Source organism: Telopea speciosissima, chromosome 7 (genome assembly GCF_018873765.1).
Source record: "Telopea speciosissima isolate NSW1024214 ecotype Mountain lineage chromosome 7, Tspe_v1, whole genome shotgun sequence".
Lineage (NCBI taxonomy): Eukaryota > Viridiplantae > Streptophyta > Magnoliopsida > Proteales > Proteaceae > Telopea > Telopea speciosissima.
Genome location: NC_057922.1, coordinates 14,263,799 through 14,289,811, shown reverse-complemented (window position 1 = coordinate 14,289,811; position 26,013 = coordinate 14,263,799). Strand labels below are relative to the sequence as shown.

Sequence of the window (26,013 nt, the reverse complement as noted above, 5' to 3'; positions counted from 1 at the left end):
CACGCCTTTGGCCTTTTAAACCTCAGAAAGAACATACGAAAGCCGCGGTTTTCTTGTTCACTTTCCACACTTTCTCCTCGTTTGCACTTCTCTCTGCAACTGAGAATGGACTATCTTTCTCTCTCTCCTTCAAAATATCTCTTATTAGGGTCTTCTCAACATCCCAGTGGGCTCTCGACCAGACGCTTCTTCGCCCTTCCCAACCCGTCTAGAAAGAGGAGAGAGGGCCCGCCCAATACCGGAAACATAGTGTCCGCTCTCGGCAAGGGCAGTATCGATGGCACACTCTCCCGAAGATTTCCCAAAAATGGTAAACCCCTCTCTCTCATCGCTAATTGGATCTGTTAGATGAATTTAATTTTCATTTTCATGCTTAATATATCATGTCAGTTTGTTTTCTCGAGTCATTTGTATGCACGAAGAGATGCTTCAGAATGGACCCATTGTAAGTCCTATCGGTTTGTTGATTGAAAGTACAATAAGGGTCAGTTTTTTAGTATAGTAAGTGAGACCATTCTATTATCTATTTATGTAAACCAAAAATTGAACCACTTCATAATAGGTGGAAATTAAACGTAGCCTTTAGACAATGCTTATGGTTTTGAATTTTAATAAAATGTAGTTTTATTGGGTTGAATGGATTTGAAAGAAGCCTTTAGAGAGAGGGTTTTTATTTGTAGTTGACCCCATAATTTGGTGGGTGAAAATGATTTTAGTTTCAGTGTAGAGTAAGAAAAATAAGATATTATAATCAAGGTCTAAGATGGTGCAAATAAAAATTTGATGTCTTATAATGGAAACATAAGAAGTTCATTATGAAATAAGGAGTGAGCTGCAACCGTCTGGAGATCCCTCATTTTGTCGGTACGTTGATGATTTTGACAGTAGGCACACCTTTCCCAGATAACAACACCTTCATTGGCTTATTGCAAAAGAAGAAGAAGACCAATTTGCTGGCTGATTACAGATCTATAACCCTATGCAATTTGTTCTGTATAAGTGGCTTCCAAATCCTTACATCAAAATTTTTTTTATATATAAAGAAGAAAACGAGCCAAAGAGAGATGCAACAACCAGGACATATAGTATAACAACAAGAGCAGGGAAACCTAAAAAGAAAAACAAAAATGGACAACAATTACAACAGATGGCCAAGAGGCCAAAATCCTCTAAGGGACTACTTCAAGGGGCAATACAAGGACTGTCTACCCACACTTCCCCTAGCCAATACAACTGCAATATGATTAGCCGAACTCATTCTCCAGGAGAAAGAGAAATTGGCTTGCACTGCGAAAGTCCCTGCATTTCTAACGAGAGTGATGCAGGTGCACTGCCTTGGACCGACCCAAACCCATTTGGGTATCCATGTGAAGATGAACCGGGTCCATGGGTTTTTTGGGTTCAGTAGAATATTTAATTATTTATTTAGTAGGTTTTTAATTAGTTGGGACTTTATCTTGTAATCTTTTATTTTAAATGGACTACTTAGTGGTAGAGTCCTTTCCGTACTTTAGTTTTAACTGGCTACTTAACAGTAGAGTTGATTTAGGAATTTAATTTTCAGTTATAGATTACAATTAGGAGTTTTAATTTTCTTTAAATACCAGTTTGTAACCACGCAAGTGGCAGATTTGATGAATAGAATTTTGAGTTTTGTTTCTTGCTACTGGTGAGGTGCAATGGCTTAGCAATGGTTGTGTGACCATCTTCTTCTCCCCCTTCTTATGCAATTTCTTCTCTCCCTCCTTGCAACTCTGATTTTTTTCAGCTTCCCCTCTTCTACTAACCGGCCCTCCACTAGAGAGGCAAGTAGCGCCATGGCCCCCAACCTTATTTTGAAGCCGCCGAACAGTCAGCCTGTAATGCAAACTCGACCTTGAACCAGGGAAACCAGCTGGAGATCAATTGCAGCAGGATCGTTACAATAAAAGAACAAAGTTGAATAACTGAAATTCCTTTTTTTTTTAATTGGTATTTTCTGTTTACATATGAAGGAAGAACATCAAAGGATAGGAAAGAAGAAGAAGGGGATATGGAAGGGGGGAGGGTTGGCCCTCTCAGCGTTTCATCCTCTCACCCACGGTCTCTCACCAGACCATCACTGCGTCTCACAGCTTGAACCATAGTTCTTTTCTTCAATCTCTGTCCCTTTTCTGCTCAGCCACATAGACTTATTTATAATCATCTCATCAATGGTTACAAAATTAGCAACTCCCAATAGTGTGGGGAGATTGCTTGGCTGCCAATAAAACTGAAAAGAGGATACTAACATAAAATTAGAAACTTGCTGGAAAATAGAAACTCTAGCTATTGACTCTAATGTAGTCCTAGATAGGTAGGAGACCTACTAGGAGCCAAGCAAACCAGGACCTGCTGGTCGATTGGGCAGATTTGATGATTTAGGTTAAATTCTAGCGTTAGGGTAATGGGGTCAAATCTTATTTAATAATGATAGGCAGGTTTTTAGGAGTCTAATGAAATAGGTTTGATGAAGTTTGAGTGAGAAATTAGAATTTAGAAAATTAGGGTTTTGGGTTTTGGGAAAGATGGGAGTGATGGGTTTTAGGGTTTAGAGTGAGAGTTTGGGCTAGGGCTTTAGGTCGAGTGTTAAGGGCAGTAGTAGGGTGGTTCGGCTGTAATTTGGAGGGATTTGGATGGTTGGATAGGTCTAGACTGATTTTAGGGCTTTTGGGTTTTAACAAAGAGGAAGGGGATTAGGGTTTAGGTGTTAGGATGGGCCTGCAACTAAGGTTGAGTGGAGGAGGTGGTGAGAGGGGGCTGTGGTTGAAATTTAATTGAATTTGTCTGGTGGAATTGGGCTGGGTAGAATCTAGATAACCTAGGGTTTTGGTGGATCGATTGGATTAATGGAGGGGATGATAATGGGAGTCGATAGGCTTAGGTTGGAAGGTTAGAAGAAGAAGGTGAATGCTGAATTAATAAACTACTTACTTGAAAACTGAATCTTCAATGGCAGCAGCTTTGAAGAGTGAAGATGGCTTCTCCCGATCTACAAGATGCAAGGAGTTGAGAAGAAGATCCTCCCGGTCTACAAGACGCAAGGAGTCAACTGGAGATCCACCAGTCCCTTTCACCTTGATATTACTCACAAGGCACACTCTCGAAGGAGCAAAGCAGCAGCAACAATGGCAACAAGTTTAATTTTTTGAAATCTGAACTGTGGGGGAGCCTCCCATGATTTTATTAATATATAATATGGCCTAAGGCCCAATTCCTATTACAAATATGAATCACTCCCCTTCTAAAATCGTGGAGGGGGTGGGACACTTAAATTAAAAGCCAAAACTTAAAAGATTCCCTATCTACCAATAGGAAATAAGAACCTAACAACCAATAGGATTAATTCACTTAAATTGAACCATGGCCTGAATTGGTTCAATTTAAGTTTACAATTAAACTGAAAATTAAACTGAAAAAAAAAACTAAGTATGGAAAATAACTAAGGCTGAAATAAACTAAGTATGATAGTAAACTAAGGCTCCAAACACTAGGCCCTAAGCTTAGGGCTGCTTCTTCTTGCGGATGCTTGGATTTGCATCAGACTCAATAACAATGCAAGAAAAATAGGAACTACTGAAAAAATAAAAACTAATAGATAGTATCCTAACAAATATTGGCAGCATCTCATCAAAGCCAGCTGTCGATATTGAGCCCCACAACACTATTCATGTGAACAATAACTCGTGGTACTGTTCACATGAACAGTATTTTTTCTTGGAATTCTGTCTTGGTTTTTCTTCATGCTTTGATCTACATCAGCCTGCTCCCTTGACGTTAAATAGGCTAGAACAACTTACCTACAATTTAGTACAAGTTATAACTAGCACTAGAACTCAAGCTCAGCAATCACAAGAATAGAAAAATAGAGGAACCATTCAATTTCAGTGATCCCTTGCCTTTGTATGGGCTAAAATGCATTTGAAAATTGAGACCTTTTAACTTTTTTTTTTTTTTTTTGTAACTTCTTATACTACTTTCTAATATTTTGATTCATGACTTAATCTTAATAGTTTGCAACTCTAATGGGTGCTCATCAAATAAAAAAATTGTAAAAATTATCTATTTACTAAAACTCCTCAAATACAGAAATCTCATCAATACAGTTTCGATTTAGGAGATCTTGGTCTCCTTAGAAAGCTAACTGAATAAACTTATAATGACACCTAACTCATGCCAAATGGATAAGCTTTGTCGTGAAACCTGTATATTGCTTTAACAACAATTGAAGCTTGAGCTGCTTTTGCTTCAATTATCATGGTTGAGAAAAAACTTGACCATGAATTTGAAGTAGTGGAGAAGAAAATCACCAAGCTTCCATAAAAACTTTGATGAACATTCTTCTTGAAACTCATGCAGAATACTAGTAGGCAACACCAGTCTCTTATGGAGCTTACATCAACAAGTTGACCTGGAAAGGTGAAATCATTAATTACTTTAGTATGCCGTGCTTGGCTTTAGTATTTTCTCATCATAGACCTCATTAGAACGCTCTTTCAAACAGCCCTTTGCAACAACAACATAGAGATCGCTATCCTTCCTGTCTTTGATTATAGGCTCCTCTGAATGTCTTACTTGTGGCTTTTCTAGTGATGGCTTCTTTTTTCCTTTTCATCCAAAGTGGATGCTTTCATGGAAGCAAGATTTGGAACAGAGATTTTAGGGCTCTACCTTAAGTACATAACATATGTCACTGGTACAAATCTGTAAAACATGATTGTCCTCATCATATATAGCATTTTGTTCTTCCCAAGTTCCACAGAATGATCACCTTCTAAAGAAGCGATGCTACATTCAGCATGTTCTTTCTGCCTTCCTTGTCCAAATCCAAATTGAATAACAAAACTTTCTTTATAGTATCCACAATGGATGTGATCTACAGCATCATGAAAGATACTTCTGCATCACATAAGAAGGAAGCTCCGATCTGCCTATCTGTGGCCTTGGATTTTTCTCAATCTTCATCTCATCCTTTGTTCTTATTTTCAATTTTCAATAGTACACACAATCCTTGACCATAATTGTAAATTTATTTGGAAGTCATAAATTAACTTAATAACCAAGGGTGACTTGAACTCTTACTTAAGTAACCTATTTTGACTCAAGGACTATGAATTAAAGAAATAAAGAGAAAACATTAAAAAATGTGTGATGCTGCCAAAACTACACATCGGCTTGTATTATTCAGCCATTAAATTTTAGCTTAAATCAGTTAAAACTTATAAGCACAATTAATTGTTTTCTCTTTTAGCTTATATCAGTTTACAATTATTGTTTTCTCTTTTACCATAATTGTAGACTTATAAACTCTTCACCACAGTACGGCCATACAATCAGCCTTAATTCATTTTTTCTCTTGGTTTGTTTGCTGGTCCAGGGACTAACATAATTAGTGCTCTCCTGTGAGGGAGAACTTACACATTGCAAAGCTGTGTAGGGTTTCTTGATGCTTGTTGATTTGCATTAGTACATGCACACATATGGCGCATGTAATTGTGTTTATGTTCGACTGAACTTATGAAAGTTTTTATATGCTACAGTGTTGTTGGAAAAACTGGGTGTGGAAGCTTTTGCTAGTGTTTCTTCAAGCAGCAGGGAAACTTCTTTAGTTGGTGTCAATCCTCTTCCGTCTGCGCCACCCCCACCTTCTTCTATGTAAACATTTGTACTTGTTATTGATAGTTCAAGTCTCTGTGTGTCTGTGTATATATCTAAAGTAGACTTAGTTAATTGCTGTGAATAACTGTAATGGAGAATTCTCTTTATTCCCTCAAGATTGTCTTTTAACATAGATCAAATAGTCTTCTTAATCTTCTGATAATGTTTCTAGAGGTTCTCCTCTTTTCTGGATTGGAGTTGGAGTCGGACTCTCAGCGTTATTTTCATGGGTGAGAAGCTTAATGATCCCTTGTATTCCTTTGGTTCAGATATTATTTAATCATTTTTGGCTGTAAATTCTATCTTATTTCATCTGTTGTCTTTGTTCTTATCTGCTTTATTTTTGACATCCTGAATGGTGGTATGTATCAGGTGGCAACAAACTTAAAGGTTAGTGCAGTTACTCATTTAACCTTGTTGCGACTTACGGGTGTGTATTGGTGAGTGTTATTGATATCCCACTAAATCTCTTTGTGTTACTATGAGGAAACTTGACAAGTAAGAAATGTAACCAGTTAATGATATCTACTTTTGTTTCTGGCTTGCTGCCTGATGTCTTCCACAGAATCTTAAAGACTACATCCTTTATTGCAGAGTACCAGCGTCTATATATTCGTTATTCTCATGTGATGGATCTTTATAGGGAATACTGCATGATAGGTAACTAGTAAACAACTATGACCGTATCCTCTTGTCCTGATGCTCGTTGGATATAAAGACATCCTGAAGACTATCTAAGTGGAACTGAACAGTATTTAATTTCTTCTCCCTAAAACCCCTTCTAAAACTAACTTCCATTATGAAGGACAAGGCTGAGTTGAGTTGAGTTTAGTAAAACCCCTTCTAAAACCTAACTTCCAGTGAGGCCCTCATTTGACAGGACAACACAATCCTAACCTTTTTGTATTTGATGTCTAATATAGAGTTCTGGATAAGAATCCTTCAAGCTATATTCTGATGCAGTTGCATTAGGCATTAATCCCGTATGGAGGTTTATGCGCAAGCTTGGGAGGCCCATAAGGCGCTGCTGGCAGTCCAATGGGGCTGAAATTGACCTTTGGGTAGTATATTATAGGTTGGGCCTTTTATTTTTTGTGGTTTCATTGTAATGGGCCTAATTTATAAACCCATAAAGTGGGAATAAAGTTAGTACACGGGATTAGTAGTTAAGTGTTTGAGTTTAGATTAGAATACTTAGTAGTTAAATAGAGTTCTACTTTGAGTGTGTTAGAGTGATTATGAGTCCTTTTATGAGTCAATTTAGGAATTTTAAATGGTCTTAATATATGTAATACAACCCCCATCAATTATAGATGATTTAAGTAAAGAATATGAGTTTTTTTTTGTAGAGTTTTGGTGCTGATGAGCAGTGCATATGGGATTGGTATCCCGTGCCTGATTCTTCTCTTTTGGGCTCCTCTTCACTCTTCTTCCTCCCAAGCAAATTGATCTCATCTCTTTTCCCTCCCCTTCCACCGACCTGATTTCATCCCTTAACAACGAATCTGATCACAGATTTGATCCTTGGGCCTGCTTGAATCTGAGATCTATAATCTGGATTTTCAGATTGCATTATATTCCCCCTACCATAGGTCTTCCTAAATTCTTAAATTTATTGCCATATTCAACATCATGTCTGAACCAAGTTTCTGTTAGAGGAAGAAATATTCTAATGCATTTCCAAGGAGCCCAAACTATTACTCTATTTGCACTTCTAGAATCCTATCCTTAGTTGTCAAGGTGGCTAGACGACCTAAGGCGGTGGAGGGGGGGAGGGGGGGGGAACCAAGGCGACTAGGAGACCAAGGTGGCCTTCGAGCAAAGGGAGTCTGGATGCCTAGACGGCGCCTGGACAACTATGATCCTATCTATACAAAGTTGTACCTTACCCATGTCTGATAACCTGATACCACAATGAGTGTCATTCATGGGGAGTTTTCAAATCTGTTTTGCCAACAGAGAATGGTTCCTATGAGACGCATTTCCTCTATCTAAACCGCCTTCTTCAATAGGACTGGAGTAGACTGTAAACAGTTTCCTAATCAATCACGTCTTTTCCCAATGAACTTCACTCTGTTCTGTGAACTCTATATGATGAAACTGGGAATCCATGAATTCATACTAATTTTTTCCAAATAAATGTGATAACATTTTGGCTCCTATGAGAAGGAAACTCTATTAAGGCTGAAATTTTGTCATTGAGGATGGGCTTGGCTTATGCTTTGCGTGGGTTTCCATTAACATTTCAGTTGAGGGAGATTCAGCTATATTTTTGATGAGGCCAGATGCTCTGGTCCCTTGGATGTTTTCTTATGTCAGAAGGAACATCAGTTCTTTGGCCTTCTAATTGAATTGCTTGTTCTTATGGAGGTCTAGATCTGTTAACAATGTGGCAGACCAGCTTCCCAAACAGGGTGTCCATAGGATGATGGGATTCTTGGCATTTCTATTCCTTTATCAGATTAGTGATTCTTTTGAGGGTTTCCGTTGTTTGTTTTCGTTTTTATTATAGGGCATAGCTTGATGTTTTCTATTCCTCAATTTGAGGGTACCATGTTTTGGGATTTTTAATCATTTTGCTCATATTAATAAAATTCTCATCCTGTTATCCATGATAAAAGTTAACATTCAATATAGTGATGCTCTACTCCAAATTTTCCCACTGAGCTTATCAGCTTACTGGACTAGCATTACATCGTTTTCCCCACTTTCCTTGCCAATCCATGATGTCCTTTCAATTCTCTTTTCTTTTCATTAACCGATTTGCCTATAACCTAGAAATCAAAGTTGACTTAGATAAAGGGCTTACACGAGGCTTCCGCCACTGCAGGGTCTGGGGAGGGTCATAATGTACGCAGCCTTACCCCAGCTTCACAGAGAGGCTGTTTCCAGAGACTCAAACCCGTGACCACTTGGTCACAATGGAGCAACCTTACCGTTGTTCCAAGGTCCACCCTCTACCAAAGTTGACTTAGATGACCTAGCCAATTTAGAACTGGAAAAAAACAATGAGACATTCCCTGAATTCCATCTAATTGAAGACACCAGCAAACCAATTAACCGGTCAGCGACCCAAACATCTTCTAGTCTCCAGCTTCCTTTTCATTGCCTCGCCACCTTCAACAAAGTAAACCAAAATGAAATCAGCATCCTCCAAGCTTTTTAAGCTGCTGTGGAATTTTCCCTGTTAAGTACATTCACAACTTGTCAGCAAAATCAAATAGAATATTTAGTGGTTATGAATAGAAGATGAGGGGGTAAAAGCATACTGCTTGGGAAAAGTGGGAGGTCATTCCATTGATTGAAAGGTGTTCCTTTTGTAGCGGAAATGAATTTCATTGAGTCTTCTACTGCTCCAAAGAATCCTCAACTAATGTCTCTACGGAAAATGTTTGAGTCATTCCTTGGAATTTCATATGACTGTATGAAGATCCATTTCCCCCTTCTTGAATTGACAAATGTGCTTTCTATGAAGGAAGCCAGTGAAGGATTGGGGAAGCTGAAAAAATCAGAGAGAAGGAGCAAATTTGGTCGTTTTCTAATAAAATGCTACCATTGATACTCTCTGATTCCATCTTTGTAAACCATAATGTCAGCTACAAACCTTGCTGGATGAACTCTGGCTACCCTAACAGATAGTAGTATACTAGGATAGCAATTCTTCCGTCTATATTGCCCGTCAGATTTAATTAAGTTCAAATTCCATAATTAACTGAAGCCGTTGGTTTTGAGAAATTCTTTTTTATGGGTCATTACTGTTGATGACCAACTTTTCATTTATATTATGTTTCAATTCTTACTTTACATATCTTACTAGAAGTGTATTTAGCTTCCTTTGACATGCATGTAGAGCTCATGTTTCTCCAGTACAATGGCATTGGTAGAAAGAACAAAATTTGTACTCTACTTTTTTATGCTAACTGTGGTTGGAATCTTCTGTCAGAAATATGCTATGCAGCAAGCTTTCAAGACTCTGATGGGTCAGATGTCCACAGAAAATAAACAATTCAACGATACTGCTTTTTCTCTGGGATCACAATTCCCATTTCCATCATCCACTGCATCAGCCCCAGCTGAATCACCTTCTCCTGTTCCTTCACGAGCTGCAGTTACTGTAGATGTCCCTGCAACTGAAGTAAGTGCAGCACAAGACACAGAAGTCAAAGTTGACCCAGAAATAAAGAAGGAACCCAAAAACTATGGTATAGCTATTATTTTCTTACAGTGGTGTCATTATCTGATTTAACTAGAGAGTCTCTTCATAATTGAAACTCTATTAATTTCTTTCTAAAACCAAGAATGCATTTTGTTTTTATGATGGAATGAATTTTTTCACTGGTTGGTTCAATTTTTTTTTCTTTATTTTTTGGTTTTATTGGATTAGAATGTCCAGCTTCATTAAGATTCAGTCGGAAGGCATTGCGTTATTTTTTAACTTCTAGCTGGTGGCACCATCTGGATTACTTAGTGTTTTCTAACTCAGCTATGGTTCTGCAGAAAGTGCTTTAATGAATTGCCAAGGTTTTCAATGCTTACAAACAAATGAGCCATTTTGTTGGCTGGGCACAGCTGTTTATATTAATTCTTTGTTAAATTTTTGCAATATTTAATTATTAATGAGAATTGTTGATGTGTTTTGACTTTTGATACACATTATGTAGCCCTTACTTAACAGCTCAAGCTTTTGGGATAAGTGGTTGTAACATGGTATCAGAGTTGGGAGGTTGGGTGGTCGATCCCCCTGGTAAGTGTGAGGGGTTTGTGTTATATGCTGTTGTGACCCTAGGCTTTGTGCCCCTTGGTGCCATGTGATGGTGTCACATGCAGAGTCGTGTGTGTTCCTGCACGTGCAGGGGGTGTTGATTTGTGTTGATATACATTGTTGTAGCACTTAACAGCTCGAGCTTTTTGGATAAGCGGTTGTAACAATTATCAATTATAATTTAGTTAGAAATTTCTTAATAATTATTGAAGACTAATTGTAATTGTTTAGTTAGTGACAAAATAAGAGGAAGAAGAGGAGGTATTATCTGAAAAAAAGAAAATGAAAGAAAGAGGCCTTTGCTTTCCCCCTTTTCAATTAACAGATCAACCATAACAATCAATTGGGATGAATTTAATTAGAGTTCTTAAAGCTTCTATTAAATTAAATAGTTAAGAAAATATTTGAACATGCTAATCTTACTAGTCTACAAAGGGTTACGAATCATGTAAAACACTTTGAACAAATGATAAAGGTTTTTTACGACCCTTGTTCTATGCTTTCTTTATCTCGATTCCTGAAATGCTCCCCTCTTCTAGAGAAAAAGGGGGGGGGGGGATTCTTGGACAAACACAGATTATATCATTTACATCGAATTGTGGGCTCCACCTTATTTATATGATCCACTGTGTATTTTTTATTTTTATCTTTTTTGCTTCCTGATTTGTTTAAATGTTGATTATTCTTGTCGAAGTAGCAGCCTCTAAGAAAAAACTCTAAATTTTATCATGTGTTGAAGCCCTTCTAGATTCAAATTTTGCATGAATTTGCAAAATGAGGCTTTTCCATATTTTTGGGCCTCACTTAAAACTGTTGCGTGGCATTTATGGCACTAGACCATCCAAATACTACGGAACTGCTTTTACTTTCAAAATCTCTCCCTTGTAGGCATTGGTAAAATTTTGTTATCCCATCCTAGAAGAATGGAGAGGTGCATCCGGAGTGTTATGTGATCGACGAATCCCTTTAAAGCTTAAAGGTAAATTCTACAGGACAGCCATAAGACCGGCTATGAAGTATGCCATGGAGTGTTGGGTGGTTAAAAAGCGTCATATAGATAAGCTAAGTGTTGCGGAGATGAGGATGTTGAGATGGATGAGTGGCAAAACTAGGAAGGATAAAATAAGGAATGACCATATTAGAGCTGGTTTGGGAGTAGCTCTGATTCGAGATAAGCTACGAGAAAGTCGCCTGAGGTGGTATGGCCATGTTCAATGGAGGGCGCCGGATGCTCCAGTCCAGAGGAGTAACCTGATTCAGATTGGAGGCTCTAAAAGAGCTAGGGGCAAGCCTAAATGACCCTAGGTGAAATGGTGAGGAAAGACATGCATAGTTTTGGTCTCGTTCCTAGTATGACGTTGAATAGAGCTGATTGGAAAGGCTAGGATCCGTGTAGCCATCCTTAGTTTGTTTTGGACTGATTTTTAGTTGTGGTTGTTGAATTCCCTATCTTGTTCTTCCTATTATTAACTCTGTTCTTAATATTAATCCTGTTCTTTGTAAGGATCCGTGTAGCCGACCCCATTTAGTTGGGACCTTGGGATAAGGATGAGTTGTTGTTGTTGTTGTATGTGTACCACCACTATTTTGTGATGGATGATTGCATGGCTCCATGATTAACGTTTCATTTGCCGAAAAGAGACATATGTGTAGCATAGCTTTTGCATATTTATTAAGGAATCACTATTTTTTATAAGCTATTTATCGGTCTATTATTATATTTTCCTTTTTGATATAATCGATATCTCTAGAGCTCTGAACCTTGTCTTCTGTTCAATTTCGGTATATCCACGGCACATTGCTACACACTGCATCATTTGGTCTTATTTTGAAACTATTATCCGTCGGAAATCCTCAACAATCTTCTTTATGCAGCTTTTGTAGATGTTTCTACTGATGAGTTGTTGCAAAAATCTCCATTTGAAAGCTCTAAAAGCTCAGTTGAGACAAGTTCCTCCAAGGATGTTCAGTCTGCTGAAGAAGTAAGTACTGGTCATTGAGTATTTGAGTTATTCTTTAGGGGCTTTAATGCTCTGGTATCAATTTTAATCTAGTTTATTTTGAACACTTTTTGAAGGTTTCTCAAAATGGTGCTGCTACCAAGCAGGACATGGGTGCTTCTAGTGAGCAATCCAAGTCTACTCGTGAGTTGGAGACAAACTATAACTACTTTTCTTCAACTTGGCCTTTGCATATTTCTTCAGGAAGCTCTTATGTTGCGTTAATTTCAGTATGCATATGTGATCTTGGTGCAGGACAGGTTTGGGAAATCTAATACAAGTCTAAGGATTAAGTGAATTAGGGTTTGGGAAGGTCTACTAACACAAAACTCACACCATACATGCAGAAAATCAGATCTAACAGCAGCCATAAATGGTGAAAATTTCCAAATGCAAGTGCAGAAAACTTATTCTAGGATTCATGGAAATTTAATAAAGGATACATGATAGGTTAGTACCTTCCTTTGCTGTCCCTTGAGTAGGAGTGTTGTGATCAAGTGCTAAGTCACTACCAAACTCCAAAGAATGTGTCGTCAGTGCCTCCTTGCTGTTAATCGATGAATCTCCATAGTGTTTGAGGCTATATTTTAAGTCAAAAGTGGAAAAACTGGGACTGGTAGAAATTAGAAAAGGAGTAGGGAAGAGGGAGAGGGTGGTAGCCTAAGAGAGAAAAATTAGGGTAGAGAAAGGGGGCTTGGCTTCACACCAACTTGAATCCACTCCAAGGTTTGCAGGGAATCACTTATACTACAGAGAATGGGAGAAAATCTCACAAGTTCCAACATCTTTCATTGTATTCAATCCCAAAATACAATCTTTTAAACCCTTCCCCCCACCCCCCCCCCCCAAAAAAAAAAAAAAAAAAAAAAAAAAACCCACAAAGGAGAATAACTCCCTAACAACTACTTTTCCGGCAATAACTACTCCATACAACTACTTTTCCTGCAATAACACTCCCACAGAAGACACAACTAACTCAAGGAAGACCACCTGGGGACTCGGAAAGGTGAACTTTTTCAAATTCACAATCAACTTATCTAGTTCCCTTGTCGGAGAACAATGAAAACCAGCTTCAGATGAGAGAGATTATCATTCCTGATTCTACTGTAAATGAGAATGTTATCGAAATAACGTCCAAAAACCTCCTTATGAAAGGCCTTCACACCTGAGTCATCATTCATGAATGTACGGGGTGCATTTGTAAGGCCAAATGGTATGACTAGCCACTCATACACAAGGTTCAAAACTTGGGTTTCGACCAGCCAGAAACCGGGATATGGTCAAAATTGGTCGAAACTTGTGATTTTTTCCCAGCCAACTCGAGCTGGTGGTTTCGAGGCCCAAAAATGCTTTTGTTGATCTGATTGTTTGTATACAACCTATTTTGACATTCTAAACACAATGCATGAACTATTTTCACAAAAAATAAAAAAAAAACACTCAAAATGGTACTTGTGGCTTTTTACTCTACTAAGAATCGTAGTTGTCAAGACAGATACTTTTATGCCTAATATCATTTAAGTGTATTTCATTTACTTAAGATATTATTCATAAATAAGCAAATCCCCCCTATTTGAATTCAATAAAAATAGTTAAAAAATCAAATTCCAAAAGGATAAAACGTCAACCCCCCAGTTCAAGAACAAAATTGGATTTTCGGCGGTAGGTGAAATTTTCAACTTTCTAATGCTGGGGGTTTTCTCAAATCTATAAATTCCATAAGTCTTAATAAGGTAAAACATTGCCAAAAACCAAAAGTACGGTAAAATATTCATTTGTTTTGATGTTTAAAAAATTATTTTCATTCAAAGCCATTTTGATAGCATTCGCGCACACCAAATTAACTTTGACAGAAACATAACTCCTTCAATACAAATCCAAGATTGCTTAAATCTGATTATTATTAAAGGAGTCATGTTTCGGTCAAAGTTAATTTGGTATGTACGAATGCTGTCAAAATGGTTCTGAATGAAAATATTTTTTTAGACATCAAAACAAATGAATATTAACGCACTTTTGGTTTTTAGCAATGTTTTACCATATTAAGATTTATGGAACTCATAGATTTGAGAAAAAGCCCAGCATTAGAAAGTTGAAAATTTCACCTATTTCCGAAAATCCAGTTTTTGTTCTTGAACTAGGGGTTGACTTTTTATCTTTTTTTTATTTTTTGCATCTATCGGATCCATGTAGCCGACCCCATTTAGTTGGGATAAGGTTATGGTTGTTGTTGTTGTATAACTCCTTAATAACTACAGTACTTAGCATTGCAACATTAGTACACAATAGTTTTAACACCAAATAAAATAAAATAAAACATGCTACACATGAGTAAACGGAAATATGCATCCACACTAGTTAATAAGGGACATCTAGCCACAATGAAGTGATGTGTGGTTGTGTACATCTGCGTCTCCTCTGATATGTCCTAAATCCCTGAGTGATGCCCTCATTAGATCTTCAAATGTGTCACTTCTGTTGAAGAATCACCTTCTCCTACCTAGAGATGTACTATCCTGAACACTTGAGTTGTATCCTTTTTGTGTCTTTATTTTTAATCTTTGTCGCAAGTAATATCATATTGAACCATTAGGAAAGGGAGATGCAACTCTTCAGTTAGGCTTAAGGGTAGCTAGGAGTGGCCAATGGCTGGAAAAAGAAGAAAATTAACAAATCATCGATGCAGCAAAAGTGAAACCAGATTTAAAGAAATCTGCTTCCTGGGGAAGTGAACCCTTGTTATTAGCAGATCAAAGAAATTAGGAGTAAAGAGCTGGTTAATGATTGGAAGGGAAAAAAAAAAAAAAAGAGACAATTGATGCTCGTCTCCAATAATTTACCAGGATTGGATGATTTGAATCATTGTGCCGACCATGCAAAGGCATATGAAACATATCGATTGTCTGGTTTATGCCAATTCATGGTTTTGAACGAAAGCTATTTCACTTGTACTTGCTCTTGGCTATTGATTGACATGTGTTAATTTTCCTAGTTAAGGGAGGTAGAACCTTTTTGTTAGTTTCCCCTTTGTAAGGTCTGCTGTGTTTTTTCAAAGTGATTTACCTTTAATGATTATACTTTTCCCCCTCTCCTAATCAGTTTGATTTTGTTATTTTTAATAAAATTTGCTTGCATATATCCTGACTAAGTTTTATGCATTTATAAACAGGAAAACCTGGTTCTGTCTTGTCAGTGGAAGCTTTAGAGAAAATGATGGAAGATCCAACAGTGCAAAAGATGGTCTATCCGTAAGATAGCCTCAATCATCTCTTTTTGTTTCAACTGCTGTACTTGTATTTAACTATGCTTGTAGCTCAATTTGAATATGAACTTCCGTATGTTGTTGACCTAGAAATTATAATTCTCCTATATGTTAATTTTGTAGAACCCTATGATTTATCAAATACTTTTCCCTTGTAGATTTTTTTTTTTCTTTTGGTCGCATGCAGTGCAGTACAATTTTGTGGGAGCTGATAGACACTTGTTTGGACTGCTGTGAATCTTAGCATATAATCTAGGTCAACATTGTCCTACTCGAATATTTTTTCCTCATTATATAGAATATTTGGATGTTTGCTTTCTATCTTAAATTTCTCGTGGATTGTTTCCTTTGAGTAGGGGTGAAGTGGTATTTCAAGTCTTGTTGAAACTGCTTCATCCCTAACCTGACATGTTTCTTAATCATGTCAAGGTATTCCATCCTTAATATTACCCGTTTATTAATGGCTCGTGTTTGTCTCACCACAGGACAACATATTTTCCCAATACGGTATTATATTTTAGGTCAATGGGTTGTGTTGGATCATATTCAATGTGTCATGAATTTTTCCTTGGTAAGTTAGATTCCGAAGTCCTTTAAAACAACAAATGAATATTTAAATTCTAAGTCTAATACACAGGAGTTACACTTCATGGACATTTAGGTATTCTTTTACACAAATCAATTCACTAAGTTAAACACTTCATATATGTTAACCAAATCGAGTGGATCACACACCCTGAAACTTGACACTACTCGTTTGTTACCCGAGTTGTGTTGTGATAATTTTTTGTCGTGTAAAATAACACTACTCGTTTATTACACACATTAGAATACACTTTGATAGTTATACTTGAATGTGTCGGCCTTAATTTTACTTACGATCAACATACCTTTTCGAATGTATAATATTATACACTTTGATAGTTGTAACCTTACTTTTTTGCCCTTTAGTATGACACAATTGTTTTCAATGAGGTTAATAGTGCCATTTCACATGTGTACTCGACAAATTTGTATGACAATGACACCTTTTGATAATGACATAATGATGTCATTTTCAAATTATTTTTGAAAACCCTTTTATACTCCTACCTTAAAGAATTTTGGGGAATAAGACAAAGGGCAATTAAAAGGTCTCAAGTTCTAAATACACCTATAGAGGTGTCATTCAGAACACAACAACAACTCAGCCTTATCCCAACTAAATTGGGTTGGCTACATGGATCGGTCGAAATGAAGTCATATCGCTGAAACAATACGACAAAAGGTCAAAATGTTGGCAAAACAGCAAAATTTTGACCGAAATGAAGTTGTTCCTCTGATTTGCCTTGCATTTCGTCTTGGTGGCTTCGAAATTAGTGAAATTTCTCCAAAATATCAGCGAGTTTTCGAAATGAAGTAATATCGCTGAAACAATACGACAAAAGGTCAAAATGTTGGCAAAACACCAAAATTTCGACCGAAATGAAGTCGTTCCTCTGATTTGCCTTGCATTTTGTCTTGGTGGCTTCGAAATTAGCGAAATTTCTCCAAAATATCAGCGAGTTTTTGAACCATGCTCGGGAAGCATCAACCGGTAGCCCGAAAAACCTGTGTTTTTTTTCTGGATTGTTTACAACATAGTTTCAAACACATTTTCCAACATATTCCAAGTAAAAAACCCCAATTTAAACCAATTTGCTTCCCAAGGCCAAATCTCCCAAAAGTCTTTAGTCTGGGTATACCAATATGCTCAAGTTAGGTCTTTTTGATTCAGGTGAGTCTTTAATGTCCTAGTGTTGAGAATCACCTTACATATGCATGCTTATTATTACAAGAGATTACAACATACAAAAATGAAATCCTAAGTCATAGAGATACGTCGCCATTGATGAAGAATAGAAATGAAGAAATGAGATAAGACAAGTGAGAGATGTAAAATGAAAAATGAAAGTAAGAGGAAAGTGGATAGCCCAGGAAATCAGACAGTCCTAATGTGAGGGTGCCTTTCACTTTTGAGAGGAAGACTACATATTATGGCGATATGCTAAACTTCAAATATATGTGTCGCGTTTCTGGCTTGTGGAAGTTTGCCATGTCTAACACTTCATGTCCGTGTCTGCACTGGAACCATTGTCTTTGTCCACGGATCATAGGTAGAACCTGATTTCTGTGTTTATCTGAGCAGTATTGTGAATTCAAAATATGATTGACTGATTTTTTTTTTGAAGTATCTTAAAAGCATCTGATCTGTATTTGCAGTGTCCATCTCCCCCCTCTGATTGGAGGAAGAAAAGAAGCAAAAGAAAAAGAACAAATCTTATATTTGATGTGGAGTTTACAATGACTTTTCAGATTAAACTGATCGGTGTGGGTGGTTGAAATAAGTTGGCATTCATAACTTTTAGCCGACCAAGGTGGAAACCAGGGAAAAAAAATGAAGAAAACAGAGTTGGAGAATTCATCCGACACTCTAGTCAGCTCAACCTTATTTTCCCAAAAATGTGGGTTTAAATGGCTAACAAAGGAACAATGGTTTTTTCTTTTTCCCTTTAAGTTGTTTATGCCTGCTTATATGTTTGAGATGTCAAGAAGTGCTACATATTTTTGTTGCATTAGTATAATATTGATATCATTTAATGGCTAGATAGTAACAGTGTTAAATACTTAAATTATTTGTATTTTTAACATTATTCTGATAATTTTGGTTCTAGAATGTGTTAACCACGAATCGTTTGATTTTTTCTTTCGAAAAAACCTTGCCAATCCTTTTTCTGTCATTGCAGCTATTTACCTGAAGAGATGAAGAACCCTGCTACCTTCAAATGTAAGTTCTTCATGACATGATATTCCTCTCTCTCTCATTTTCCCTCATTTTCTCTTTCCCCTTCCTCGGTGTATTGGTTGAACTTTGGTCAGATTCCTAGCAATAATTATTCCACAAAAGATGTATATTGAAATGGCTAAGTTGACAGCAGCCCAAAATCCCCCAAAATTATTTCACTTATGGCATAATATATGACAGTTTCAACTTGTTAAGTTTGTTTCACCTCACTAGTCAGAGAAGTGTCTAGTGGAATCAATGTGCACAGCTGAATTCCCCTCCAATTGAAAAGGGCAAAAATAAAAAATAAAAACAAAAGATTTATATAAATAAAGAAGAAATTTTGAATTAGGAGAACATCAAGATAAAGTGGCTGAGTTTCTTATGCGTAATATTCAACAGGGATGCTCCAGAATCCACAATATCGTCAACAGTTGGAAGACATGCTGTAAGTTTGTACTTACATTTATTACCATGTGTTTGTGCAGTAAGTATGTTGATTTTGATCATTCAGCTTTTATTTCTTCATTTTGTGTTTGTTCTAAATCTTCATGGATCTGATGTCTATTTTTCTGGACCTAAAAAATGCCGAGACTTTGTAAATTGCTTTTTCTTAGTGATATACTCATAATTTTCAACCTATGTGTTTTGTTGCTCATATAATTTATTTTAATTGAGTATTGATGGAGAAGGAAGAATGAAGAAGAAGATATGACTAAGCATCCCACCTTCTCATTAATGCATTTTGCAATTTTTTGTTTCATTAAAAAAAAAAGTGGCCAATTACAATGAAAACACATTGGATCAAATGCCCGACACATGCATAACCCAACCCAAAGCTTATTTTTAATAAAATAAGCCCATTTAGGTGATTTAACTGCATCAATTCTCCCCTGCTTGAAGAAACTTGACCTTGAGTTTTGTAAAGTCGAGGGATCAACTGTGTGTGATGCATGTCCAACTACAGTCCATAATATTACTCTGGCAACTCACAGTAGCTAAGAATGAAGTCTTCAATATTGTGAATCTTTTCTTCGAAACAACGAGGTAGAATCACGAACTCCACAAACCCTCCAACCGTAAGAACGTCTTGGGTCATCACTGCTTCATGTGGTTCATCGTCCTTACAGAGTTACAGTTGTTCTCGACCACTGCCTCATCTTCCACTGCAGCTTCAACTTTTGTCTTCAGTGATCACCATCATGGACTTTCACAGTACGATTTTCTAGTGGTTGTTCTTCCTTCTCAGAATCTTCAAAAACTTAATGTACCTTGTCATTGCCAGTTAGGGGTGTCAGTCGGGCGGTTCAGTTTGGTTTTTTCGGTTTTGGTGTGAGTTTCAGGGAAACTGAAACCGAACCAATAAGTACTTTTCAGCTTCAGTTCCATTTGAAACTGGATATGGACTGGTTTTCGGTACAGATTAGGCAGGGTTCGGGGTTCAGTCCTATCGGTTGGGCTAATTGGGGGCCCGTCAGTTTTGCCCGAACCAAGCCGAAATCGAATAGTGACATAAACCGAAGGCTAACCAATAAGGGTTTGGTTCGTTACAGGCTCAATTGGGTCGGGTCGAGCCGGTAGGGTTTAGGTTTTGAGAACATTATTGCCACTTGCCAGTTATTGCAATCTCTTCAACTTTAACCTTGATTTCAGGCTTCTTCTCTTTGATTGACGCTCTCTTCTCTTCCTTTGGAGTGGGCTGATGTGACATTGTATCATTACATTGTGACATTGTACCAACATGTTGCTCCAAGGATACCAATTGATCAGATGTACTCTTTATCATATCAACAAGTTGTTGAATAGAAATCTGATCTATCTCTCGATTATGTATGGTTAGAACCTGATGCAGTTATAGCAATGATACCAAATTGGTGGGTTGCTAGAAGCCTAAAAGGTTAGGCTTCAGAAACTCAAATAACCAGGATCACAGTGATGTGATAACTTACCAGAATTCAGGAACACTTAATAGAAATAGATCAACAACTCAGATGAGTGTGAATTTTTTATATGAAGTTGATAAAATAACTAGGAATAACTCTTCAAAAGATGAGCTCGATCCAATGATTGGATCTCAAGAACACCTAGTATTATAGAATTAGTAACTTTGGATCCTAAAAACTAGGAACTCCGACTCGGCAAATAATTTACTGATGAAGGTAAGATTCTGGTCAACAACAGTTCTTTTTCTAGCAAACACATGATCAAAATATCAAGTAATTCCAATGGTTAGATTAGGAGTTGTGAATTTATCTTACTTGAGTATTGATGGAGAAGGAAGAATGAAGAAGAAGAAGATATGACTAAGCATCCCACCTAGCCTCAAGTCACATTATAGACCCATTAAAGTGGCCCATTATAATGAAAACACATTGGATCAAAGTCCCAACACAATCCCACCTAGCCTTAACTTACATTATAAACCCATTAAAGTGGACCATTATAATGAAAGCACATTGGATCAAAGTCCCAATAATGTAGTCCTAGATAGGTAGGAGACCTACTAGGAGCCAAACAACAAGATCAAACAACAAAAGGGGCTGCTGGTTCGAATGGACAGCACTAGGTTTTAGGTCAATTCCTAGGGTTTGGGTTGGATATTGGGAAAGGGGTTTATAGGGTATTAATGGGCAGGTCTAGGGGGTCAATATGGTATTAAAAGGTTAGGGGTTGGATGAGTTTTGAAATTCTGCAATTCTGGACAGAATTGAGTTGCAGGTTCTGGGTTTAATGGAGTGGAGGAATGGAGGGGTTAGAGTGGGAGTTTGGGGCTGAAACTTGGATCGAGTGTCAACAATGATGTAAGGGATGTATGCTGAAAGTTTGGTTTGAAACTGATGGACAGATTCGAAGTTATGGAGGTTTCCTAGTAGAAGTAGGAGAGAGGGGTAAAACTGTAATTTCAGACAATCGGCTGGGTGGATGGTGCTGAAATTTGAATCGAGTCTCTCTTAGGGTTTGAGGAAGACTTGATCAAATTTTTAGCAGGTTCTAATGGATAGATTTGGCTGGGCAGAATTCTCACGAAAATCACCTTGTATGTGACCTTCTAGAAGGAAGAAGAATAGTTGCAAAATTTCTTACTTGTTGCAGGTCTTCAATGGCAGCAGCTTGGAAGAACTAGAAGAAGGATCTCCCGATCTACAAGATGCAAGGAGTCGATCAGAGTCCACCAATCCCTCACCTTGATATTACTTACAAGGCAACCTTGATATTACTCACAAGGCACACTCATGATGGAGCAAAGGCAGCAACAAAGGCAACAAGCATAAAGCTGAGTTTTTATTAATCAAAATTCGTATCTAATACTGGCCTCCCTTACAAACTTGTATAGAAAACTCAAAAATAGACTTAGGCACTAAAAAGGACTGGCCTAACTTTATCCCTAACCTATTAGGTAACTTAAACCAACTAGGAAACTAAAATACTAAAAGAAATAGACTCAAAACATGGCTGGACTTATAGAATCCTAATCCAGCCCAACTTACATCACATGACCACTTAACCAAGTCACATGATCACTTAAATTGAACCAATTGGATGCAACCAATTTGAATCGGTTCAATTAAAAAACATAAAAATAAACTAAGTATTGGGCTAATCCCGTATGCAACCTATATACCCATATTTTAGGCTCATAAAAGTGGCCTATTACATTAAAAACCCATGGGATCAAAGGCCCAACATGTATGTAACTCAACCCTAGACTTATTCCCAATGAAACAAGCCCTGTTTGGTGATGAATCTACATCACCCAACACATACATAACCCAACCCAAAGCTTATTTTTAATAAAATAACCCCATTTAGGTGATTTAACTGCATCACATTGAGTAATTGAGAGTTTGCCTTGGAAGACCAAACACCGTAGGCACTGAGCTGTTTTGTTAACTTGGGTTTTGGAGCTTAATTGTATTGAGAACTGTACTGGATTTAACTTGCAGTTTGTTCGTTTAAACTACTTAGCTGGAAACTCTTAAATTACATTCCATCTGAAGTTAAGAGCCAACTTTCTTTCTGAAATTTTTTTCCTGATCATATTCTTTTAATCAGATTGGGTTGGCTGTACTGCCATAGTCATGATGGTGTTACTTAGACATTCACCTAGCCTTTAACTTTTTGATGGTCGATAATTGTGATATAATTAGTTTTTCCAATATCTTTTCCTTTTTGTTCCAGAAACAATATGGGAGGTAGCACTGAATGGGACAATCAGGTGATGGATTCCTTGAAAAATTTTGACCTTAGCAGTCCAGAGGTCAAGCAACAGTTTGGTGAGTTTCAAAGTGCCGTATCTTTTAAGCCCCACCACCCAACAGAAAAAGGACCCCTTTTTTTTTCTTTTACAGGGTGCATTTCTATGTTTTTTGTTGAGATCTTCATAAGGGATGATCTCACAATTGAAGTGGAGACACTGCTCAGCTATTTTGAACAAGGTTTTTGGAAAAATTTTAAAAAGCAGACCAGACTGCAAACCATAAAGTACTCTGGTTCTTTCTTGACCACCCAGTTTTCATGAAAGTAGAAAACCAGGATTCGAAATAGGAAAACTATGAAATCAAAAAGGGGCCGTTTGCATTTTAACTGGTTCCACTAGCTGCTCTTGTCTTGTTTTTATAGTAGTTGTTTTAGGCACTGGACGTTAAATGATTTAACGATGGGACTGTGATTTTACAATAATTCATAGTGTTAGTAAATATATGGTAATTTGGTAGAAAGCAATTATTAATCTGTTGGCTTAGATTTTTCCTTGGATCCTGTTATTGGATTCAGAATAGCTAGAGACAGTAAGAGATTACAAATGAAAATTGAAATTTCTCTTTAGAATAATATGTTTTAGAAAGGGGAGTGGTGGTGGGAGATGGTACTAATTGTTTGCTAGGTTTTAGGCATTGAGCAGGAATCATGTTTTGCACGAGCATGGGTGTGTATCTGAATATAGGCTTGACCTAGATGTCTGGTTGGGGTTAAAGAGTTCAAATAGTCTTTTCTATGGTTCTGGGTTAAAGGATTTTTTTATTATTATTTTTTCGGTTATTTTATCTTTTATATGGGATTTGCCTGTCCAAGTCGACTGGTTGGTTCAAAATTAAGAGCAGCACATTCAATTGAGTCAAGAAAACTCAGCCACTTTGGAAGTCACTGTTGAAGAGATGGAAGAGAATTTTTCTTTGGAATGGTCCCACCAATTCCAATTGGGCCCCACTAACAGAGTCTCCCTCTTTAGAGGTTCGAGAAACTAGGTGAAGCAACCAGAGATTCCTCCTTTTCTTTTGAATAATGGATAGATTTATCCATTTGAAGTACACTGGATGCAATTTGCAACAGGGTATTTTCAGACTTCTTTATTTAGATGTGTGATCATGACATCATGTCTATAGGTTAGATGTGTGACCATGTGCATCTCTTGGACTAATTATTAATTCTGGGAATATTTTTTACTGTAGTCATGAATTCTAGTCAAAACTCAATTTTATTTAAGAATTTTTAACTTTTATTTAACTGTGGTCAAGCTGATTGTAAACTTTTGTCTCCTGGTTGTCGAGCTGATTGTCGCCCCCACATTTTGTGAAAACGGATGGATGGTATTACCATTTTAAAGTCGTATGTAGTAGTTACACCATGGCTGACTACTTGGAAAAAATTTATTCTTTTGTCTTCCTCTCTCCTCTCTCTGAGCCGCCAGGGAAGGGTACACTAGTGCCCTCTCTCTCTATCTCTATCCTCTTTACATGAAGTGACCTTGCTGCAGTCCTATGTACAAAATCGTTCCGTCGCATGTCATTGGTGCACCTCCTATGCCGCTTGTTCAGAGAACCCTCTCCCTTCTTTTAATTACTTTTTCATAGCCAACAAAAGAATTTTTCTTAGAGAGAGGAGAGAGGGAGACATACAATGAGGGTCCTCAAAACGATAACCAGGAAAACAGAACTGATCCCAAGGAAAAGAACGTACAAGGGCCTTGACACAAGGGATTTGACCTGTGGCACCACCCAAGTCGAAAACTAAAGAAACAAACTAGGAATCCTGTCCCATGCAATGAGAAGCAACACCACACAAGAATGATCCACATCACCGGTTGATGCAGTTATATGTAGGGTTAATTAGGGAATTTTCCTTTTTTTATTAATTGGGTTATTATTGTTAATTTGTATTTATTATTTCATTCTTGTTTAGCTGTCGTAGGAGTCCAAGTTAGTTTGAACTCTATCTTGTTCAGTTTCACACCACACTCCGAATGCTACTCTTCACTTCATCCATCCTATTTTAGTTCTCTGTGAAACATCATCCTCTATATCACCTTCTTTACCTAAAATATTCACGGAACCTCCCTCTCATCAATATTTACCATCTTATTATCCGTCCTAGTGTAACTAAAATTGCACACCATATATTCTGTTTTTGTTCTATTTATTTAAGAACCTTTTAATTCCAAGGTTGCTCTCCATAACTCCAACTTGGTGTTAATCCCTGCTTTTGTCTCATCCACCAAAACAATATCATCAGCAAAAGGCATACACCAGGGAACTTGATCTTGAATGTCTCTGGCTAAGTCATATTTGATAAGCGCAAACAAATAATGGCTTAAAGCTGATCCTTGATGTAACCCAATTGTAACTGGGAATTCACTACCTTGACCCCCCACAGTTCTTACACTAGTCACCTCACTATTATATCTTTTACTATGTCCCCATATTTATTTGAAGCACTTCTCTTCTCTAGTACTTGCCAAAACTCTCTAGGGGCTCTATCATAAGTTTTTTCTAGGTCAATAAAGACCATATGGAGATCCTTCTTGCATTCTCTAAATCTTTCCATAAGTCTCCTAAGTAAATAGCTACTATTGTGGATCTTTCTAACATAAAACCAAATTGGTTCTCCGTAATAGTAGTTTCTTGTTTCAAGCGAGTTTCAATAAGTCTCCTATAATTTCATATTATGACTCATTAGTTTTATACCTCTATAGTTACTGCAGTTTTGAAAATCACCTTTATTTTTATAAATCGGAACCACAATGCTTCTCCATTTATATGGCATTCTCCTTGTGATCATAATCTTATTAAACAACTTGGTTAGCCAAGATAAACCACACATTCTTAAGCTCTTCCACACTTCTATTAGGACCCCACATGGATCTAGTGCCTTGCCTACTTTCATCCTCCTCAAAGCTTCTTATGTCCTGAAGTTCCAAATCCATGAAAAGACAGCACCGGTAAGACTCTAGAGGGAAGTATACTCCGCAAATTTCCCTTCACAAAATTGAACAATTGATGGAACCCTGTAGCATTGTCATAACTTTGAGAAGTTGCAGGAAACTCACTTCCATACCTCACCTTACTGTACTATGGATGCATGTGTGGCCAGGCCAACATTGCACACAATGCCTTGTGGCAACCGGCAAGCCACGATGCGATGTTGAGATGCATTGGCACCAAGAGATGAGGCACACCACTCTTCCTCAAGGTAGCTCTTAACACATGGAAGTGTAGATTCCATCTTGAAAGCTTGA

General features: G+C 37.3%; 1 protein-coding gene across 1 annotated transcript in view; it reads left to right on the top strand.

Moving 5' to 3' along the window:
* LOC122669688 (protein TIC 40, chloroplastic-like) overlaps window positions 1–26,013 on the top strand; it is a 28,171-nt gene continuing 2,158 nt past the window's right edge. Inside the window, exons 1-11 of the mRNA XM_043866517.1 lie at window positions 1–310; window positions 5,562–5,673; window positions 5,849–5,906; window positions 6,049–6,066; window positions 9,620–9,878; window positions 12,314–12,420; window positions 12,516–12,582; window positions 15,608–15,686; window positions 18,466–18,506; window positions 18,906–18,951; window positions 22,683–22,777. Of these exons, the coding sequence (XP_043722452.1) occupies window positions 106–310; window positions 5,562–5,673; window positions 5,849–5,906; window positions 6,049–6,066; window positions 9,620–9,878; window positions 12,314–12,420; window positions 12,516–12,582; window positions 15,608–15,686; window positions 18,466–18,506; window positions 18,906–18,951; window positions 22,683–22,777 (1,087 nt within the window). The 5' untranslated portion in view covers window positions 1–105. The remainder of the gene's footprint in view (window positions 311–5,561; window positions 5,674–5,848; window positions 5,907–6,048; window positions 6,067–9,619; window positions 9,879–12,313; window positions 12,421–12,515; window positions 12,583–15,607; window positions 15,687–18,465; window positions 18,507–18,905; window positions 18,952–22,682; window positions 22,778–26,013) is intronic.